This window comes from Antedon mediterranea, chromosome 11 (assembly GCF_964355755.1).
Source record: "Antedon mediterranea chromosome 11, ecAntMedi1.1, whole genome shotgun sequence".
Taxonomy (NCBI): domain Eukaryota; kingdom Metazoa; phylum Echinodermata; class Crinoidea; order Comatulida; family Antedonidae; genus Antedon; species Antedon mediterranea.
The window spans coordinates 21,919,777-21,942,168 of NC_092680.1; the positions used below are offsets into that span (position 1 = coordinate 21,919,777).

The 22,392-nt window shown below is 32.4% G+C and overlaps 2 protein-coding genes across 4 annotated transcripts; one reads left to right on the plus strand and one right to left on the minus strand.

Moving 5' to 3' along the window:
- LOC140063179 (RB1-inducible coiled-coil protein 1-like) lies at positions 1–16,748 on the plus strand. Of its 3 annotated transcripts, XM_072109654.1 has the most exons (19): positions 7–513; positions 979–1,047; positions 1,172–1,341; positions 2,758–2,884; positions 7,588–7,770; positions 8,227–8,342; positions 8,840–9,050; positions 9,424–9,532; positions 9,878–9,996; positions 10,284–10,468; positions 10,700–10,886; positions 11,186–11,314; positions 11,519–11,616; positions 11,822–13,962; positions 14,116–14,326; positions 14,804–14,929; positions 15,321–15,464; positions 15,687–15,738; positions 16,010–16,748. In XM_072109654.1, exons 3-19 carry the CDS (start codon positions 1,274–1,276, stop codon positions 16,115–16,117), a joined length of 4,314 nt encoding a protein of 1,437 aa, XP_071965755.1. In that variant the 5' UTR covers positions 7–513; positions 979–1,047; positions 1,172–1,273; the 3' UTR covers positions 16,118–16,748. The 3 variants fall into 3 exon arrangements, 2 of the variants coding, with proteins under 2 accessions (XP_071965755.1, XP_071965756.1); XR_011847584.1 differs by lacking the exon at positions 16,010–16,748 and having other exon boundaries at positions 1–513; positions 15,326–15,464; XM_072109655.1 differs by lacking the exon at positions 979–1,047.
- A 605-nt stretch (positions 16,749–17,353) lies between these two features.
- On the minus strand, positions 17,354–22,009 carry LOC140063181 (uncharacterized). The gene is made up of 2 exons (XM_072109656.1): positions 21,810–22,009; positions 17,354–21,254 (listed from the first exon to the last, which is right to left on the minus strand). The coding sequence occupies exon 2, from the start codon at positions 21,210–21,212 to the stop codon at positions 18,894–18,896; it is 2,319 nt and encodes a 772-aa protein (XP_071965757.1). The 5' UTR covers positions 21,213–21,254; positions 21,810–22,009; the 3' UTR covers positions 17,354–18,893.
- Positions 22,010–22,392: the final 383 nt, after the last annotated feature.

Genomic DNA, 22,392 nt, shown 5'->3' on the forward strand with positions numbered 1-22,392 from the left:
GATCTAGGTATTTTAGATACTACCTAGGACCTGCTTGATTAATCAATTTGCTAGAGTCTAGGCTGGGCTTGTTGTACAAGAGAGCAGTAGCAGCAAAAGAAAGGACGTTCCATTGTTCTTCTTTTGTGCCCACACAGTATTCTGCGGATAACGCAACAAAACATAGGGCCTAGAGTAGTAGGGATGGTATTCGTAGGGATAGTCCCATGTAATAGACAGTGTCAGAAGTTCAACTGACAATAATTTTTTTTTACTAATGTAGGCGCGGCCTAATAAATAATAGAACAATAAATACTGTTACAGTACTGTTTTCATTTTCTGATATTGATAAATCAATAAATGTTTTCATACTCTAGAAAAGAAAGAGTCTCAATCAGTCAATGACAATGACAATGTTAAATAGGCCTAGTTAGGCCTAGTTGTAATTTTGCTGGTCTAAAAATAGGAATTGTTTCTTGTTCTCAAAAAAATTTATTTAGGCAGACATTTCAGATAGAGAGACAGATATTTCAGGTTTGTTCATTTTACTTCTTAAAAAATGCTTTTTATGCATCTGTCATCTTTTTGTTCGTTTATATTGTCTATTATTGATAGTATGATTGATTGTATTATGACAGTAATTAAACTTTTATACAAATATTATATTACATGTAAATATATTCTTTCTACCTAGTTTAGAATTTTTTTTCTTATTAAATATTTTTAGATAAAATATGTTTTATTTGTAAGTGTATCCTAATAGTACACTTTTTTTATTTGTGCGAAATGAAGAATAAATGAAATGAAATTTATTTGCAATGGATAAATATTTATTTTTTTAAATCAATACCGTTTTGATAATAAATAAGACACCAGGATAAAGAATTGTTTTTATTATTTCAAATTTTGCAATTAAGAAATTCTGATTTTATTTTTAGATAAATTGTGAACTTTAGATTAGGTAATTTAATTTATTATTGTATGAAAAATTATTTACAGAAATTTTACTTTTGGAGACAATTTTGAAAATATTGGAATTTCCACTTTAAGGTTGAATTACTATCTACAGTAAGTATTTGAGCATATTTATAACAATGATGTAACTAACAACGTATTCTGGAATCATTATCAACGAACAATACCATACTACAGTACTTTACTACTACAAATGTGTAAATCTTTCAATTTATAGGAAACTTATAATGATAATGTATAGTATATTATACATACACAAGTCAAGTGAACTTTGACATCTTGTGAAAATTATGTGTTGTTGAACAATCAAAGGACCAAGATGTTGCATATATTCGTTGTGAATACTGGTACGATGGTTACCATGGACATGAGCCACACAATGCGCAGGTAAGTATCTTTTAAACTATTCAGCGAACTTATTTATTTCTTTAAACAGATTCTGCACTCACTCCATACAATAGAAACAGATTCTGCACTTATTCCATACAATAGAAACAGATTCTGTACTCACTCCATACAATACAAACAGATTCTGCACTCACTCCATACAATACAAACAGATTCTGCACTCACTCCATACAATAGAAACAGATTCTACACTCATTCCATACAATACAAACAGATTCTGCACTCACTCCATACAATAGAAACAGATTCTGCACTCACTCCATATAATACAAACAGATTCTGCACTCACTCCATACAATACAAACAGATTCTGCACTCACTCCATACAATAGAAACAGATTCTACACTCACTCCATACAATACAAACAAATTCTGCACTCACTCCATACAATAGAAACAGATTCTACACTCATTCCATACAATAGAAACATATTCTGCACTCACTCCATACAATAAAAACAGATTCTGCACTCACTCCATACAATAGAAACAGATTCTGCACTCACTCCATACAATAGAAAAAGATTCTGCACTCATTCCATACAATACAAATAGATTCTGCACTCCATACAATAGAAACAGATTCTGCACTCACTCCATACAATAGAAACAGATTCTGCACTCACTCCATACAATAGAAACAGATTCTGGACTCACTCTATACAATAGAAACAGATTCTGCACTCACTCCATACAATAGAAACAGATTCTGCACTCACTCCATACAATAGAAACAGATTCTGCACTCACTCCATACAATAGAAACAGATTCTGCACTCACTCCATACAATAGAAACATATTCTGCACTCACTCCATACAATAGAAACAGATTCTGCACTCACTCTATACAATAGAAACAGATTCTACACTCACTCCATACAATAGAAACAGATTCTGCACTCACTCCATACAATAGAAACAGATTCTGCACTCACTCCATACAATAGAAACAGATTCTGCACTCACTCTATACAATAGAAACAGATTCTGCACTCACTCCATACAATAGAAACAGATTCTGCACTCACTCCATACAATAGAAACAGATTCTGCACTCACTCCATACAATAGAAACAGATTCTGCACTCACTCCATACAATAGAAACAGATTCTGCACTCACTCCATACAATAGAAACAGATTCTGCACTCACTCTATACAATAGAAACAGTTAAAATAAAACAAGGAAACAATTGTTTACAATTCTCAATCAATGATCAAACAAATTCAGTAGTAGTGTGCATCTTTTAATAACATCATTTTCATAGACAATTTCTTGCTTTTATTGATATCTATCATGGTGGTAGTTCTTTGTTGTGAGATTTATATTAAAATGATTAAAGTGAGTAGAGGCAAAAACTAAATCTTGTTGTTCGTTGGTTTTCTTTCTCTTAGTGTGCTCGATCTACAACATGCTATTCATAAAGAGTATGGCATTGCAGTTGATAAACAAGTTCTTCTTGTGAGTGGAGGTCAGAGTTTAGATGTACAGCAGAGAGTTTGTACGTTCAATGCTGGCACTGTAAGTTCACTTCAAAGTCATTGAAATGATTATAACTTTATGCAACTTCTGACGAAAACAGGTTTTACCTGTACCCATGCAAACTTGTACCCAAATGTTTGCTTACTCGTACACATCAAGGGCGGGCTGATAGTGATACCCAAGTTCAATAATGCTGAACAATAACTAAATAAACTACTTTGTTAAAAAGTATATAATATGTACAGACTCTTATGAAAAAAAAAACAAAGCTATCTAGCTTTATACTGTGGTTTTGTACAGAATGTTCACGTATGACAAGTTCAATTAATTTGTGCTTTATTTACAATACATCTGTCCTATTACAATAGCATAACATATTGTACGGTCTGTACCTGCCAGACACTGATCCATCTTAGTACACTATCACACTTTTTCCTCTCCTTCAAGAATTTATGGCAGCAATTCCACAATAATATTAATACAATAATGAGAACAAAAATTATATTATTACGTATAGCTACTAAATAGTTAACATGATGCGTTAGTCAGAGTATTACTCTCAGTGTTAAATCTCAGGGTTAACATCATATATTGGTGCGTTGAGTTTACAGAACCTGATAACCTTATATACAATATACAGTACTGTACAGTACAATTTATTATTGTGCAATTTATTTATCCCATTGGAGTTCTTTGTACTGATTGGGCATTTTGGATAATGTTTCCATATAACCATCTTCATCAAGTGTTATTTTATCTTGATGTTTTTGATTTGAAATAGTATAATAGCATGGTTCCATTGATGTTTCTCCTACATTTGGTTTTATATACCCATCGTCATCAAGTGTTATTTTATCTTGATGTTTTTGATTTGGGATAGTATAATAGCATGGTTCCATTGCTATTTCTTCTACATTTGGTTTCATATAACCATCTTCAACCTCATTTGGCATTTGGCTAGTAGTACTCTGGCCTACTATATTGGTTACACAGTAAGACCCAGTTGGTCTGTCTGTTGCATTGGGCCATTTCTTTCTTATTTTGTTTAGAAGAGTGTAGCTTGAAAATACCAATATGACTAATAGGCTTATACCTAGAATGACAGACAATGCCATGACAGCAATATCTGCTGATGTTGTTTCATGTCTTGAAGCCACGTCAGTTTCTGATGTTTCATGCCTTGCTGTACCTCGTATATCTTCAGAGGTATTTAGTGTGTTTGAAGCCATGTCAGTTGCTGATGTATTATGTCTTGTTGTAACTCGTATCTCTTCAATTATGAATGAAGCCATGTCAATTTCATCCTTTGTTGTAAATTTCTCATTAGCTGTAGGTGACACAGACTGACCTGTAAACTTATTTGTTAATGACACTGCTGCTTGTTCAGTTGTCATTGGAATCCGATTGCCAACGACACATTCGTTTGAATCTGTTGATCCTTCTTGTGTAGCTCTACATATAAACCATTGCTTACTTGTGACAGATGCTATAGACACATCATGTATCAATGTGTTTGCTTCAAATGCCATCTGACTCTTTGATGTCAAGTAAGTACCTGTATGATCTATCCAGTGGAGTGTTATTAGGGGATTGCCTGGTGAACATGTACAAATCAATCTCAATTGTGAATCAGTTATTGTAATGTCAAAACAAGTAAGTTGAGGAATTGAGTTTCTAATTACCAATGCTACATCTGAGGTAGATGGAAGTGGTATTGGTATTGAAGGACCTTCTGACATAAAAAGCAAATAACAAGTATATGTTCCACTGTCACTTTCATCAATGTTATTAACCTGTAGAGTCTGATTATAATCAATGTTGCTAAGAGATGATACTCCATATACACTATACTTGGCTGGATCACTCAATACCATGTCATTATCTACAATTCGAATAGTGTCTTTCCACCATATTATCCAATGGCCATGCACTGCTTCATAAGTCTCCAGTTGTACATTGCAGGTAAAGTTGACAGAATCAGTCCCAACATCAGTAATAATGTAATTTGGAGTAACTGACACATTGGAGGCTATTGCCATTTGTATGAGTGTGTAGATTATAATGAAAATAATCATAAATTTTGCCATAATTTCCTTATTACTCTGAAAGATGAATTTATATTTTGATATGATATTTTACACGCATTGTTTGGTATTCATAAACTGAAAAAGTATATTTCTTGAAAATAACATTTGTTTACTTATTATAATGTTAAAACAGATTCTATAGGCTTGTATTTTAATTCAATCTTAAATTATTTAAATGCTGTTTACAAGTTAAAGTTGGACATTTTTAAAGTACAAAAAACCTAAACAAAGCAAACTTCACATATAAATATAATTTAAAAAACAAAACAAATCATACTGTACCCTGTGTGGTTTTTAGAAAGTTGTCATCTTTCAATACTTCCTTGTATCGTTCCAGGTGAATGCATTTCTACCAAATTGTTGTAATTACATTTATTATTATCCAATGATGCGTTTACTCAATTTGATATTAGGTCAGAGGTGATGAGTACATTCTATCAATCAATAGTTGAAAGTGTTGTTACTTTATCCTTAATGATAATATTGTATGGTACAATGGCTGTTCCAATGAAGATAAACACAAGTTACACAAGGTTGTTAAACGTCCCTCAAAAATCATAGGCATACCCCAACGTTCTATTGTTACTTTGTATGCTGAATGTTTACTCAGAAAGGCAACATTGATCATAAATGATCAATACCATCCTGGCAACCATCATTTCCAAATTATGTCTCACTTACAGTCACAAATTGAGATCGATACTTGCAAAAACTAATAGGTCAGTTTCTTCCTTCTACCCAACAGCAATCCGTGCAATTAATGACACACGTTAAGTTTATACTTCCCCGAAACTTTGAAATACTGGAATGGGATTTAGTTTTTTACCAACCCCGAAACAAGTTCTAGAAATGCCGGGATGGTGTCCAGCGGGGGATAGTTTCACCCTGTAGTTTAAGTTCTATATTTGTTGTTAGCCGAAACTATTCAAATTTATTTCAATGTAAATGTGTTTTATATGTTTATAAATGACAATACATTGACTTGACTCTCTTTATTTGTTTAGGTAACAAAGGCTAGCACACGGTGCTGGAATGGTGTAATAATATGTAACTTAGAAACGTTTGTGAATATGATTAAGAAAGCCCTACCTACCTATATATATAATAATAATAATACCACATTTATATAGCGCCCTTTTCATGAGTAATCATGCTCAAAGGCGCTTTACAAGCATTATTACCCCAGTATTTTTTGGGATCAAACACGTATGGAAACATACTCCCATAATGCAGCCGGTAACCAGCGCAATATATATAAATCCAAAGGCAAATTACTGAAAAAAATGACAATGCTGTGGGTATCAGTGGCTGGATCTCAATGGAGATACAAAAATAAAAAGCGAAAAGCTAAATCAAAACGATAAAGTAAACAGCCAGAAAAGTTAGTAGAGCTTTCGGGCAACACTAGCCCTTCATCAGTGCAAGAATATATATATATTCAGGTTGAAATTATCAGACCGTTAGGATAGAGTGCTCAATACCAAGGTAGAGCATAAATAAATAAAATAACAGCAGAAAACTTGGTTACTTCATTGTTTTAATCACTACAAATTTGTTTCGTACGACCAGCATGTAGCTGGCCGCACTCTTCAGGTGAAATATAAAACATAAGTGACACAGTTGTCTCATAGTGCTTAATAGAAGTGAGTCATCAGGAAGTCGTATACAATAGCCTATTGTTTTAGATAAACTATTTGGATCTGCAATTTAGTAAGAATTTGGTTAGGACATCTGCATATCAAGCAGGCGGTCCGAGTTCGAGTCTCGGTTGGGGCGACTTTTTCTCATTCTCACAGATTTCCTCATCTTTATCGTTTCAAATTAATTAATTAAATTTCAGTATATCACCGGGCGGTTTAGAATTAATGTTCTTTGCCTGATTTGTTTATATATATAAAAGTATCTCTTCGGAGATCCCGCCTCGTGAATAGAAATACTGTAAGATGAGGGTGTATCAATTTGATCTCTGGTGCGCGTGCGTTCAACTGAGGACTAGTGCTGTTCCGCCGTACCACGCCGAGAGTGTTAAAGAGTCGCTATCCAATCGAGTTCGAACAATACCATGAAAGCCCCAGTGGTCTAATGGTTAGGACATCTGCATATCAAGCAGGCGGTCTGAGTTCGAGTCTCGGTTGGGGCGACTTTTTCTCATTCTCACAGATTTCATCATCTTTATCGTTTCAAATTAATTAATTAAATTTCAGTATATCACCGGGCGGTTTAGAATTAATGTTCTTTGCCTGATTTGTTTATATATATATATATATATATATATATATATTATACAAATAGGTACGTGTTTCTTATTGAACTCCGGTACAGGTTTGCCATTTCATGTATGAGTTGACGGGTACGAGTTAATTGCCATGAGTGTTTGTTGGATTGGATATCCAGCACCCTATACTGTATATTCTACACATAAAAGACACAATTCAATCAACTTTTGGCACTCATCTTTGCATGGATATGTTTCGTTTGTGTGGATAATGATTTTTATAAACTGCTTATCTCTGTTTATATCTTTAATCACCTTTACATTGTCAAAATAGTGATTTAAATTAAATCTAATTGTTTATTGATGTTATTTAATTTATCCTCTTAACTTTATATTATTAATACATTATTATTATCATTTTAATGATTTTTCTTGTGTAGGATACAAACCCTATTTATTTGTTTGATAAATCTTTAATTGAGCAAGCAAACTATCAACATGGTAGTTCATTGATGGAAGATGATCAGCAACAGTTAGATAATGAGCTGAAAGAACAGGTTGAAGCATTCAGACACCTTCCACCTAGCTATAATGCTGTTAGTTCAAGAACGCAAATGGCCCTTGTAAGTATAGCCTCTTAGCTTACTAAGATTAATTTGAATATGTGATCTTTCTTAAAGAGACTGGCTAGTTTTACAGTAGTCATTTTATATTCAAATGAATGGAGCTATAGCTTGGTTTAACATGCTTTCTGTTAGCCCAGAATTCAATCTTCCTAAGTAAAGCCTCTAATATAGTTTATAAGCATCCTGTAAATTACCAGTTTTTTCTAGTGTGTATGAAATATAATAAATTGCTGTAGTCAAACCTAAATATTACGGTGGCTGATTTCCGCCAAAGAAAAAAATTATTTTATAATAATACGGCGTTATAACGCCCTAATAATATAAAATAATTTTTTTCTTTGGCGGAAATCAGCCACCGTAAAATATAGTGTAAGCATTTTATTTATATATATACACATGTTTTTGCCATAATCTGCTAAAATAATAAGTTATTGAATTTATCTACTTATATAGCAACTACACGATCGTGCTAAAGAAAAAGTGCAATCATGTGAGAATGTGGTTAGAGATCAACATCAACAACAGCAAGGATGGATGGCTGTTGTTGCTAACTTGGAAGATATCTCTAGGTAAGAAGAAGAAGCAATGAAACATTCATGACAATATCAACATCCATGACAACAATCAATAACAACATTCATAATAATCTAATGGCCAACATTTATAATAATATTAACATTAGGCATCTACTATGAAGTTCTATATAGCAGTACATTACCGGTTCATCACCTCGTACAAATAAGTTGCGCAACAGAATTAATCCAGCTTCTTTTTATCACTGAATGAATTGTGACTTTTTATTTTGTCAATGTTTTGTACTTTTTTATTGTATTGTATGAAAATCTATTTTCTATGTATATTTATTTGCAAGTGAAAATAGAAAGGCAAGGAAAAGAATAAGAAGGAAATAATATTATGTAGATAGTGTGCTGTTGAAATTATATTAAAATATTGTCACCAGAATGTATTCTTTCTTTCTTTATTTCCATTTACAAAATCATAAACATACATAAATAGTTACAAAACAAAAGAATGGAAAGTATTGCATAAAATATTGTGTTTTCAGAGCATTCAAACTTCGAACAAGTTCATTTGAGAATAGTTTGACTGATTTCATGTCAAAAAGAGAAGACTACTTCAAGATGTTATCCGAGTTCCCAGATGTTCTAAATCAACTAGAGAGAATTCCATTGCCATCAAACCTGGTTGATTCTGCACGGCTTGAGAGTGAGAGTGATCGTGATAGCATGACCCTAATGAGATGGATTAGTAGACAGGTTACTTTTTATTTAATAATTAGAATTATGTTAATTATAGGTACTGTGTATTCCTTGAAGAATATTTATATATTTCTTTTTGGTTAAATCATTTTTTTTTACTAGTGTAATAGTTATATTCATAACTATTGTTAATAGTTATAATTGTGCTCAATAGGCTATTTAACATATTTTTATTTAAGTCTGCTTAATTTATAGTACTTATTGTATATGTTTTTTGTTTCATACCTTTAAGTGGCAACTTTCGTTGCTGTTGGTTTTGATGAAATGAAATGCCTATAATTTAATTATACTTTTACATCATTGTGTCAAAGGTGGTGTGAAATTGCTTATTAGCTTCAATTTCATAAAGCAGGCTATGTTGTTTTTGTAGGATGAGCGAAGTTCATTAGTTAACATGTACCAATTATGTGCAAAGTCGCTGGAGCAGTTTGAGCCAAACACGCTTCATGTTTTTAGCTCTGACATTAATGATGTTAAAGGTAAACAGCATTTGTATGTAATAATATTTGAAACGTCCTTTACAAAAAAATGGAATAGATGTTTTTTAAATTGACATGTACATTGTTTCAGGGGCAGATTGATTGCTTTGAAGAAAAGTAGTGTTAATTAAAATTGTCTATTTGTGACTCCCATCCCCCCTGTTTTCAACATTCAGGCCTTTTGTTGAGTGTGTTTAGTACAATATGATGGCCCTCTATATTAAACTGTCCTGGTTGTAGCATGGCAGAATTCCTCAAAGGTTATATCCATAGTCATTGTAAATGTACAAAATAATGTCATTTAGTATTACTTCTGAATCTAAACATTTCATTTTATTATACCAGTGAAAGTTGATAACCCAGGTATGAAAGAAATCAAAGGCCTTGGAGACAGGCTGTTTGGATTAGAACAACTGTTAGCACAAGCAAAGAAGACAAGGCAAGACCAGGGAGAGATGGCCCAGGTGTGTGCATTAGGTTTTTACTTCTAGTCCACATCTAAATAACATAAAGCATGTTAGCAAGTCTGTAGATGTTTTCACTGGGCAATCTAATGTTCAAATACTGAAAGCCAAGCCTATAGTTCCAGTATGAAATATGATGACAGGAATTGATGTTATATTGTCAATTTAAAACTCCTTTTGTTCTGTGTTGGTGAACTTGAAACACTCTTATTCTGCCTGATACAATTGTACTTTTTGTAGTTTTGATGGATGAGTTGTGAATAACTTTTAACAATTTGTATTTGTAGAGCTTTGTTCAGAATCAAACACGGATCAGTAACCTTAGAGACACCTCTGTTTTGCCACAACTCTGTGACAGTCACCAGAAACAGCTGGTGGTCATGATCAAGAATCACCTTCAATTAAGAGAAATCAGTCGTCGTTGTTTGATTGCAAAAAAAGAGCTTTGTCAAAATCTTCATGTTAGATTGAGGTATATTATTAAAATAAGAGAAGGAAATGCATTAATAATCTGGAATATAAATTCTCCCAAAACCAGAGTTTTTATTGCAAAAGATCTCAAAGTTGTTATTTTGTAATGATGTAAACTCAGAAGGTTTTTTGAAATATACATTTCCTGATAGGCTTGTTTTTTAACGTGTACCTGCAATGTTGAATTTTATACCTATAACACTAATTCTGTAAAAATGCAAATTTGTTCCAGGTGGATAATGTTTGTAGAACAGCAAATTACCGGCATTCATGGCAAAATGGTCGTGTACCACGAGAATCTGAAGAGATTAAAGAAACGGTTGGAAATAGCTCAACAGGTTTACAATGCGCCAGAACTGTTTGCAAAAGCCTTGGTGGAGATTTACCTCAGAAGGCAGTTTGACTTTCAGTTCTCACAGGTTAGTTGTGACCATGTGTGTGAACTTAAGTCATTGTTTGTCATTTACAATCAATTTAATAAATTAAAAACATTTATGATAAATAAATGTGTTACCTCTGGTTTCAGTAGTTCAATAAATCCTTATCCAAACAGTTGATTACAAAGACGGATTTCCACAAAAATGTGAAGTTGAGGAATTTGAGGAAACTTTCAAATCGTACAAGCTGAAGAACTTTAAACCTAATTATTAAATGGAAGATGAAATTATGTTCATATTTACCTACTGCCTTTACTCATATCTTGTATTTTTTGTAATAGAAATTTGGAGCGGTGAGTGAGTTGCAGCTAAGGGAGGTTGACAGACGCAAGGAGTTTTCTGCAATAATGCATTCACATTTTCTTAATGCTATGTTTCCTGGGCTTGGCAACCTTCCACCAGGGATCATGGTTAGAAATTTACACTTTTTAAAGCATTTTTTATTTTTTAAATATTATTAACATGATTAGTGAAAGTTGTACATTTTCTCAAACAAATAGTTGTGTTGATTAATCTTAGATATTTATGTCCTATATATATAATAATGTGTAATATCTAATCTTGTCCATAAATGAGCAAACCTGAATAACCGTTTTTTGTTTTGTGTTTTCCAGCTTGAACCGTTGGTGAGTGATACTATTTTGCCTACAGTATCCCTTGAAGATATCAAGCTACTTAAAGACCATGTACCAGAATTAGAACACTGCCTTCAGTAAGTGATTTTAATATTGTTACCACATAATATTCAACAAATAAAAGTAATATTATTGCCATAAAATGACCATACCAAACCATTTTATAGTTTCATCTAACTACTGTAGTGTAAAATCAAAATTATTCTATAAAATCATTAAAGACATCATCAGCTTGCAAACTAAACAAACAATAATATTAAAACATTTGACTACATCTTGCAGATTTCCAGATGAAGGTTTGAGTAAAGAAACACAAACAGTTGACGAGTTACCAAATAAAGACTGGGAAAAGTTATCAATGAGAGATGTGCTTATAAAACAGCAACAAATACAATACAGTGATAAAGAAACTACTCCCACAGCTAACAGGGAGGAAGAGATATACATATCCCATATTGATGATAGATTTACAGATGAATTTGAGAAAAACTCAAAACAACCCATTGAGGAATCGGTTGAAACACTTAAAAATGAACCATTTGAAGATAATTTAGAGGATGATATTTTGCTGGAAAATGGTGGTCCTTTATCAGTGACTGGTATCACAATTGGTAGCCATAGCAACTTAAAAATGGATCCTCCTTTTGGGGCTTTATTGTCAACAAACACTGATAACTTTTTGTCGACACAAGATAGTGTTGAAATGCCATTTTACAGTTTAGCTGGTAATCAGCTACAATCAGTTTTACCAAAACCACTGATAGGAACAGAGTTCACAAACAAAATAGAGACTTTGGAAGATGAACTTGAAGATTTGAAACGAGAGAATGAAGATAAAGAAAGAAAGCTTAAAATATCTGAAAGATTGGAGGTTGAAATTAGACATCTTCAACAAGAAATCCAAGATGCAACTTCTAAATTTAACAAATTAGAAAATGAAAAGGAACAGATTTCTAAACAAAATGTAAGCCTAACAGAAAAGGTAAATGAAAGTAAGAACGTTTTGTTGTCGGAAACAAAGTCAATTAGAGGTGAATTGACAAACATTAAGGATGATTTTAGTTCTTTTTTGACTGATAATAGAACAGCAGTTGTTCAATTAGAAACACATGTAAAGTTAATAAGTAAGGAGTATGAAAGAACACAAGTAGATAATGCTAATCTGTTAGAAGAAATGAAACAGGAAAAGGAAAATAAACTAAAAGAAGAAAATGTGTTTCAAAGAAAATATGAACATTTACTACAGGAACATGAATGTTATATAAAGCAAAACGATGAAAAACATGAAATGATGGATAAAGACATAAAGGAAAAAGAAACACTACTTGAGAAAATGTTGAAAGAGAAAGAGAAATTAGAAATTGTTCAACAGGAATTAAGTTTACAAATTCAGAAAGAAAATGAACTTAAAAAACAACTTGAAAAAAGTCAACAAGACTTGACAAATTTAAATAAACAAAAGCAAGATCTTAAAGACGAGTATGGTAACTCTTTAGAAGAATCTAAGAGAAAGCTTGAAAGTCAATTGGAAGATAAGAATCAAGAAATAATTAGGTTAAGATTGAGCCAAGAGGTGGAGATCTCTGACTTAAGACTAATTGTTAAAGATAAAGAACAATTGATTGATCAGCTTAAGGATGGCAAGGAGGAAATGTTGAAACAGAAAAGTGAAGAAAAAGAGCAACTTGTTCTTGAATTAGAAAGCAAGAAGTCTACTGAATTGAAAGAGTTTGAGAATAATTTACGAAAACAATGGGAAGAGGAAATAAAAGCTATGTCAATAGAGAATTTGATTGCAATTAAACCAGATATAAAATCTGAAGCAATAATCAGAAAAGAGAATGAAGAATCTCTTAAAGGACTCCAAAAACAACTTGAAGAAACACATAAGAAAGACTTAAATGTAAGGCTAGAAGAGTTAAAAATAACGAAAGATGAGGAAATAGCAGTAGCCAAGCAGACAGCCCACTCAGAAATTGAGGAATTGTTGGAAAAATACAAAATATGTGAAGAGAAATACCATACATTACAGAAAGACTCTGTGAAGCAGACAAATCAGATGGAAGCATCGTTTATGACAGAAAAACAATGTGAGGTTCTAGCAGCTTTAGAAGAAGAAAGAAAGAACCACAAACTGAAGATGGATAAACTCAGACAAAACATGGAAGAAAGTCAGAAAAACGCAATCAAAGACGTTTTAGATGATGCTGAATTACGGCATTCAAGAGAAATCCAAGAAATGATGAAAACATTTGATAAAGAAAAACAAAGCAGTCTGGATGATATGAAGACTAGCATCCAAGCAGACAAGCAAGTTCACTTCAATACTGCCCTCTCTAAATTATCAGTTGAGAAAGATAAGGAAATTGAAACTTTGAAAAAGAAAATTGCAGAATTTGAGAAGCAACGTCAAATGGATAAAGGTAATTATACTTATTTCTACTTATTCGAACATAATATACTCTATAGCTGTTTTTAAAATCTGATGTCAAACTAATCAATATTAGTATTGTATATACCTCAGCAAAATGTAAATTCTCATTGTTTCTAAATAAAGTCGTATTTGTTTTTGACAGAAGCAATTGATAAACTGCTTACTGAAAATTGTGACATCAGTGACATTGTCAAACAAACAATTAGTGAGAGAGCGTTAGAAAACCAGAAACTTAAAGATGAGAATGAATCTCTACTAAAAAGTAAACAAGATCTGATGGACCTGCAAGTTAGGGGTAGTGGTTCCTCATCTATGGAGGAGTCGGTTTTGTACATGCAGAAGAGTATTCATAGGTATTATGTTGTATGGAACAGGGCTGGAAAAGATAGTGAACAAAGATTGTGGATATTCCAACAAATATACTACAGAGGCCATCATAATATACTAATAATATGTTTAAACCCAGAAACATACATTATCTGCTTATTGCAGTGATAAACAGTGTTATGTACTGATTTACTGTATCCTATGTAATTGTCTCACTCCTTTATGATTTGTCTGATAACAATATCTTAAAGTTTTGTGTCCAACCTATGGGTTAGTATCCATCTTTATACATTACAGCAGTAACGGTAAGCGGTATAAAAAATACTATTTCTTATGACCATTTACATTAATATGGAACATATCTTTCTATATTCTGATGTATATAATTGTGTGTATACTTGATCTACCTTAAAACTGACTTCAACTTTACATAAATAATAAGATATATCAAGAGATAATGAGAATATGTTGAAGCTATAGTGAGTTTAAATTTGTTTCCCTAGTGATTCATCAACATTGGAAGATCAGGCTTCTGGTGGTCATAGACTTACAAAGGCCAAAGAAAATACAGACTTTAGAAAGAGAATGGTAGATTCTACATCTAAAGCAGAAAAAATATCTATAATAGAGTGAGTACATTATTAAACAAGGAAGGTTGTAGTATTATTGCTCCCTTATAGTACTAATAAAGTTCTCATATTTTAATCATAACATTAATAACAATAATCAATCTGTATATTCATGGTCATTCTCTTGCACAGCTCCATCCTTGAATACTCTTCCACAATCAATCAAGAATGCCAACTCTATTGCCATCTTCAAATAGTTGCTGAAAACCCATCTCTTTCGCATAGCATATGAAATGCTAGTTCGAGCCTTGTGGTCGTAACGTACTTCACTGGTTCTGTACCTACACTTATCATGTTTCACTCATATCAATCAGTCTGTATATACATGAATGGTATCATACTTCACTGATTCTGTACCTAAACTTTTTCTATTCCTGATTTTGGCTTTCAGTATAGGTGTTGGAGACCTTGTTTTGATCTTCTTTGAAGAGCCACATGACAACTATGTTGTGTTTACACGAGGACAGACACATTACTTTGTACATGCTGATTCATTGACAGGGCTTGGCTTAAAACCACATGACCCCAGCAAAAGGTATACATTTGGTGTAAAAGACACATTTATAGTGAAAATATTTGAATTAGGTATGGATTAATACTATTATGTATCGGAGTATTTGTTTTTTACATTCATGAGTTATAATTCTGATACTGTGTACCCAAAAAGAGAGATTGCAGTACTCGTATGCTGCAAATAGTTTGAAAGAAAAGATTTGATAATAGTTTCAAGTTTAAAGTTTCTCTATTTTGTTCTTAGAGCTTGGATAATTGGCAGAATAACTGACAAGGAGTATTGTCAAGCTAAGAAGGTATGTCATCTTTACCATGCCATATTTGTTAATTCCTGTACATTATGTTACTACATATAAATATATGCTTCCGTTTCAACAAACATGCGGTATGCAAGATTTAATTTGATTGGTTAGGGGTCAAAATTGAAGCAACGTATACTAACCTTGAGCTTTCATGCCGAATGAAAGGTCAGGGTTGTGAGAGATGGCTTCCACTAATCATTTCCTGGTTTGGACCTATGGAGTTGTACCCTATTGGATTATCAATCTAACATTTATATCTTTTAAGGCCCAAAATAGGTTCAAGGTTCCAGTAGGCACCAAGTTCTACAGAGTAAAAGCTGAACTCTGCAGTATAAAGGATCACCGTAGGACAAAGGTAGAGAGTAAGACCTAGCCAGCCTACTAATTCTCCTGTGTATGCCATATTAAACTACAGATTAGTTATTATTTAGTATTACTATTTCAAGATGTAATAGTCCACTTTAGGAAGTATCCCTACTCCAAATTTGTTTTTGTTATAATTATATAAACAAGCTTTGAATTAATAACTTATATACACTATGTTACCAGTTAAGAGGAATCAGTTTGTAAACTTATGTTTACTCTAATACAATTCCACAAAATAAAAGGAGTTTTACTTTATTACAATTAATAATTAAGTAGTACTTGGGTTTCAGTATGATTCACTAAACAATAAAATGAATAATATAAAATATAAAGGCCTATAAACATTAAATTAAAACCCGATTCATTACAATTTGTGCAATCAAATCTAATGCTATGCTTAATTTGAAAGTTTGTGTTGGTATATTCAAGTAGTATGTGAGAATAAACGAGGTGTATAATTTGTAGTTTCTTGTTTAAATGTAGTAAGATTCTTTATTGTAATTCTATAAACATAACAGTAATTTGTGGGATGATTTATTTGAATGCCGTGTATGATATTTAATGTGTAATAAAATAGGCTTATGTGAACATCTTGCTGTACCTTTCATTTGTGTCAATTCATATCCTTCAGTTTAATATAGAGAACACATATGTTAACATATGATTTTGATTGATCATTTACAAAATGAATGATATATAGACTTTGTTTATATTTTATGTTCAGTTTTATTTAATTCAGAAATCAATATGTAGTGAGCCCATTCTCCTGTTTCATATCCTTTATAATAATTTATTGTTTAACGGTTTAGTGTTTGTTCCAAGTGGAAATCAAGGTTGTTCCATAGACATTACAAAATCATGTTTCTGTATTTTAACTATGGAATACATATAAAAGTATGTTATAAATCTCACTAAAAGGCTAATTTACAATAATGGTAAGCAGAAAACTGGGAGAAAGAAAGCGGGTTTCAATTGACCGTCTGCTCTGTGTTTGTGTAAATAATCATAAGAAATAGCCTGTACTAAACAAAAATATAGTTGTAGCCCTATATGATATTACACAAATATCAGAAACAGTGATCCTACTTGCTGCAATTCTAAAAGCTGTTTTGTGTTAAAAACTGTAATTTTAATTAAAAAGCTTTTTGAACATGAGTTGTTTAGCAGCAATGAAGCGTTTTTAAACAAACTGACAAGAAAATAGTTTGAATAGTAAGTTTTATTATACAATAGTAGATGCCACCATAAAAAACATCTTAAAAGCAAGTCACACATTGTAAATCTAGAAATGTAAACTTAATACATTTGGAATAGTTGGGTTAAGTCCATCAAATTTGTACATAGTCTTTACATCAAGTACCTTTGCTACCCAATTTTAAGCTCTGTCTACAGTATCAAACCAGTTTGACAAAAAAAGTGTGATGTGCCTAAATATGGTAGTAATATGTCCAAATATGGTAGTGATATGACATCATGTCCATATATAGCCACATTTGTCACATAAAGTTTGATAGTGTAGACAAAGCTTTATAGTAGTACAATATGACCATGTCCTATTTCATTTCCCTGATTTGCACACATATTTAAAAAAAATAGTGGCAATAGGCTTGGAAGGCAGTGGTGAAAATATTATTAGAAAATGCTTCTTTCCCCACCTGAGTTATTAGTTATCTTAATGTTGATGCTTTGGCTGAAATATATTTCGAATAATGAGAGAACAACTTTATGTACTTTAAACTTTTGAATCCATCCTTGGGAATCATTATCACATGCATAAATAATTTTCCTTTTAAACAAGATAAAGTTTGAATGGTAGACCCAAATATAGCTCTACTTTACAAAAACCTAAAAACTATGAAGTTGAAAAACATGATTAAAACCAATAAGATTATTTACACAATTGGTTTAAGAATCCTATAAGCCAAACGGTAAGGATTAAGGTTATAGCATGTAATAATATTTACAATCTTTAAACTACTGTACTATGACAAATATGTCATAAATAGTTCTATCTAAGAATTATTATTAAAAGATTCTATACATTTTACTGTATAGATTAAAAAATCACGTACTTAGCTTTTTGTCCACACACACATTTATATCTTTAATACCTTATTATAGTTAAACTCAATGTTCAAATACTGTACAATCTTTTACAAGCCAAAAATTACAAAATGTTTTAATGGCACTAACAAGACATTTGCAACTCACAAAAGTTGCTTTCAAAAGTCACTTTATATACTACTATGATTTAGGATAATTCATTTATTTAATAAACATCAAACAAGTGCACCAAGAAATCAACATTGCTGCGACTAATATCAATCATTTTGTACAAATCATTTCAATTGAAGTATCACTTGATACAAATGAGGTATGCAAACAAATAAATTACCCTATTTAAAAGAAAGCAATCTTGATATTAATATAGTAAACTAAGCACATGACTAAGAATGGAATGTTTGTGTATTGATACAACAACCTGTTGTTAATGCCTGTTTTACAAAAGTTAAAGGATTTGAGCAAAGTAAAAATATCTCTTTTTAACTAATCAGAAAGAAACACAGTATTAATAATTATAATTGAGCATCCCAATTTTTTTGCACGTTTTAAAACAAAATGTCTCTTAAGATATGAGACCACTACACAATGCAACATGCACGTACTGATGTTGGCTGTGTTTACTCCTGCACATTTGTTTTGTGAGATGTAGTGAGTAAATGTCTCTTAAGATATGAGACCACTACACAATGCAACATGCACGTACTGATGTTGGTTTGTGTTTACTCCTGCACATTTGTTTTGTGAGATGTAGTGAGTAAATGTCTCTTAAGTTCATCAGTCCTTTTAAAGAGCAATCCACACCGTCGACATGGGATTCCTTTTTTTGGGTTCCACTTATCCCATACAGATGCCTCTTCCATGAAACTCTGATAGCTTCTAACCCTACTAGCGGCCTCATCGTAATCGCTGTCATCGTCAGAAGAATGTTTTTTTCGTCGCTGTCTTTTGCGAGGTCTTTTGATGTCAAGTGATTCATCATCACTGGTATCTTCAGATTGTATTTTAGTAGCTGGAAGGTCCATCTTTGCTATTGAAATGACGGCTGTGCTGCCATGCCCTGTCATTGCGCAATGATATTGATATGCGTGAAGATCTTTACATTTTCTACCACATTCTTTACATTGTCTTTTTTTTTCTTTTTCTGCCGAGTCATCATCTTCAGATTCTATTTCTTCTTGTACTGCCTTTTGTCTGCTGCCTCTTGCTTTCTTAGCATTTTGTGATGTAGAAGTTTTGCGTTTGTTGGTGCTTTTAGAGGTCCTATCCTTTGCTGGGCGTCCTTTAGATTTTATGTTAGTATTGTCTGAGTGCCCAGACATAGCAATGTGAAATTCTAATGTTGTGGTGTCTTTGAATTGTTTTTTACAAGTTGCACACTTTGGTTTTGTAATAGACTTTGTTTGTGCTTTATTATTTTTAGTTGGTTTTTCTTCTTCACTTTCATCGGAAATGTCTGATTCAGATTCTTCTGAACTACTGCTATCACTACTGGTGAGATCAGCAATTCTTGACCTTGGTTTGACCTTTACAGCTCTATCTGAGCCTAGTTTTGATGCTCCATGACCCGATATTGCCATATGATAATACAATGCATTTTTGTTTTTAAATTTTCTGGTACAAACACTGCAAAGTATATCAACAATATCTTCATTGAGAGTTAGTACTTGTTCATCATCAGATAGCTCTTCACTGTGACTATAATCACCTTCATCTACTTCCTCTTCTTCGTCCACTTCCTCATCGTCTACTTCCTCATCATCGTCCACATCACTCACTTCATCTTTATTTGAATCATTTTCCTCCTTAGTTGCATGACCACTTAAGGCCTCGTGGTAATTCAACATTTCTAAAGTTTTAAATTTCTTCCCACATTCAAAACAGTTGTAGCTTGATTTTGTTGAAGGTTTTCTTTCGTTTAGTGAACTTCCATTTTTAAGTATTTTGGCTTTTTGTGAGTCAGTTTTATTATTTTTGGTTGTTTTTGTTGCTTTATTTATTTCTGTTGTCTCTGCCCGAGTGTGACCACTAAGAGCACAATGCATATCTAATTCTTTCAAACTTTTAAACTTTTTCCTACAACCATTACAGTTGAACGATTCGTTTCGATTCTCAAAAGTGTTTTTACTTTTACAATCACTGTTATTACTGCTTCTTCTTTTTCCATTCATTTCAGATTTTTGTTTTTCACTTTGTTTTTTCTCTGAATCTTTTTTTCCTGAATGTCCCTTTTGTGTTTTCTCAGCATCCTTTTTTTCTGAAAGCCTTTTTTGTATTTTCTCAGGTTTTTGTAGTTCATTTGATTCCCTATTATCAGAATGTCCTGAAAGCGCTAAATGTAAATCCAAAGATTTAGAATCTTTGAACTTTTTATTACAACTACCACACGGCAGTTTGATGTTTGTTGTTGCTGGAGTGTTATTCTCTTCTTGACTATCACTCGTGCAATCATTATCATGACCTGACATTGCATGACCTGACATTGCTTGACCCGACATTTCATGACCTGACATTGCATGACCTGACATTGCATAGTGAAAATTAAGCGCTTCAATGTCTTTAAATTTTCGAGAGCATTCTCCACATTTCAGAGAGACATTTTGTTGTTTGGAGTTCGTCTTTTTCTTATCAATGGATGTGACATTTGTATCGTTTGGATTAGTATGTCCTCTGGCCGCACAATGGAATGACATAGTCTCTTTATCCTTAAATCGCTGCCCACAAGTTAAACATTTATTCAACATTTTTGTTGTTTTATTCAATGCATTATGTCCACTCTCTTTACTGTGTTGTAAAGAACAGTCTTGTTTTTTAACAGTTTTCTTTTTGGCAACATTCTTATTTAATGTATGTTTTTTACCAGTCATTGATGGTGGTAATTCCATACTCGAATCATCTTCCAATAACCCAGACATCATGCTATCTATCAGGTCCTCGTTAAAGTTTCCGTAATCCTGTCGTGTGCTTTCTATATTGCTATCATCAAGTTTTGGTATCAATACTTGCAAATATTTGATGTTGTGTATATCAATATCATCCATCCCTTCAGTTCACTGAAATGACCATCAATGGAACCATGTCACCTGTAACAAAAGGCGAGCAATTATCACACACTCAAAAAATGCTACTATTATTTTTATCAATTAAAACCTAAACGTCATTGTATTTGCAACAAAAATATTTTAATGATAATTGTGATGAGCTCAAAATGTTAATATGCAAACAAATTAAAATAATGGCCTAACTAGCTTATTTACTATGTTTAAGTGTTAATTAATAATAATATATTACTGTATTTTCAAATGAAATTTTAAAAACACAGCCTGCAGCTAGCTGCTGAGTTTCTATCTAGCCGACTCTAGCCTACTCGGCAGTACTACACAGTAACGGATTGCCGTTTACACTCACTGCATCCATATCGAATAGGCCAATTCGAGCTGGGTATTTACTAAACTACTAAGAAAGTAGGTCGTACTGTATGTGTAGGGCCTCCTGCTCTCTACACTCGACTCGACTCTAGTTTAGGCCTGGCCCTGCATGTACGTGGGCAAGCCATCCCCGCGAGAATATTAGTATTTATTAATTATTAGTATTACGAATTAAACGCTATTATTATTCATTTATTTTAACTTACTTACATGAAAAAATATACACACTATATGCATAAGATGCAGAATATAGCATATGTTTAACAGAAAATACTGTAATATGTGCAGGCCTAGCCTAGATAATTTTATAGTGGGACGAACTGTAGAGACACACAGGGGGACGCTGTATTTACGCCCTCTTTTTTATGTTTTGGAAACGGTATGGGCGGCTGATTAAGTCAAAACAATCAAAACCTTTTATTGTACAATATTCATAAACAGTAACATCACGTTCTTAATTAAATACTAGAATGTTTGCTAGTGTAGTAATGTACTCGGAGCATTTCCCTGTTCAGTTTTTACCTTATTTAAATGTATTATTAATGAAATTATTTAAATAATCTTATTTACATTTTTGTACTTATATTGGCTTATATTTATAGTTTAGTTATTTTATTTTCAACTTATTGGTGTTTTACACTGTTGGCTTGAAATAAAGAATAAAGAATAAAGAATTATTTTTTGATATTTTAATAATATGAACGTGTAACAATCCTGGTTCATTAATACCAGCACTTGTTGATATTTGGGGAAATATGGATTAATCTGGTAGGCCTATCTTTTACTGGATAAC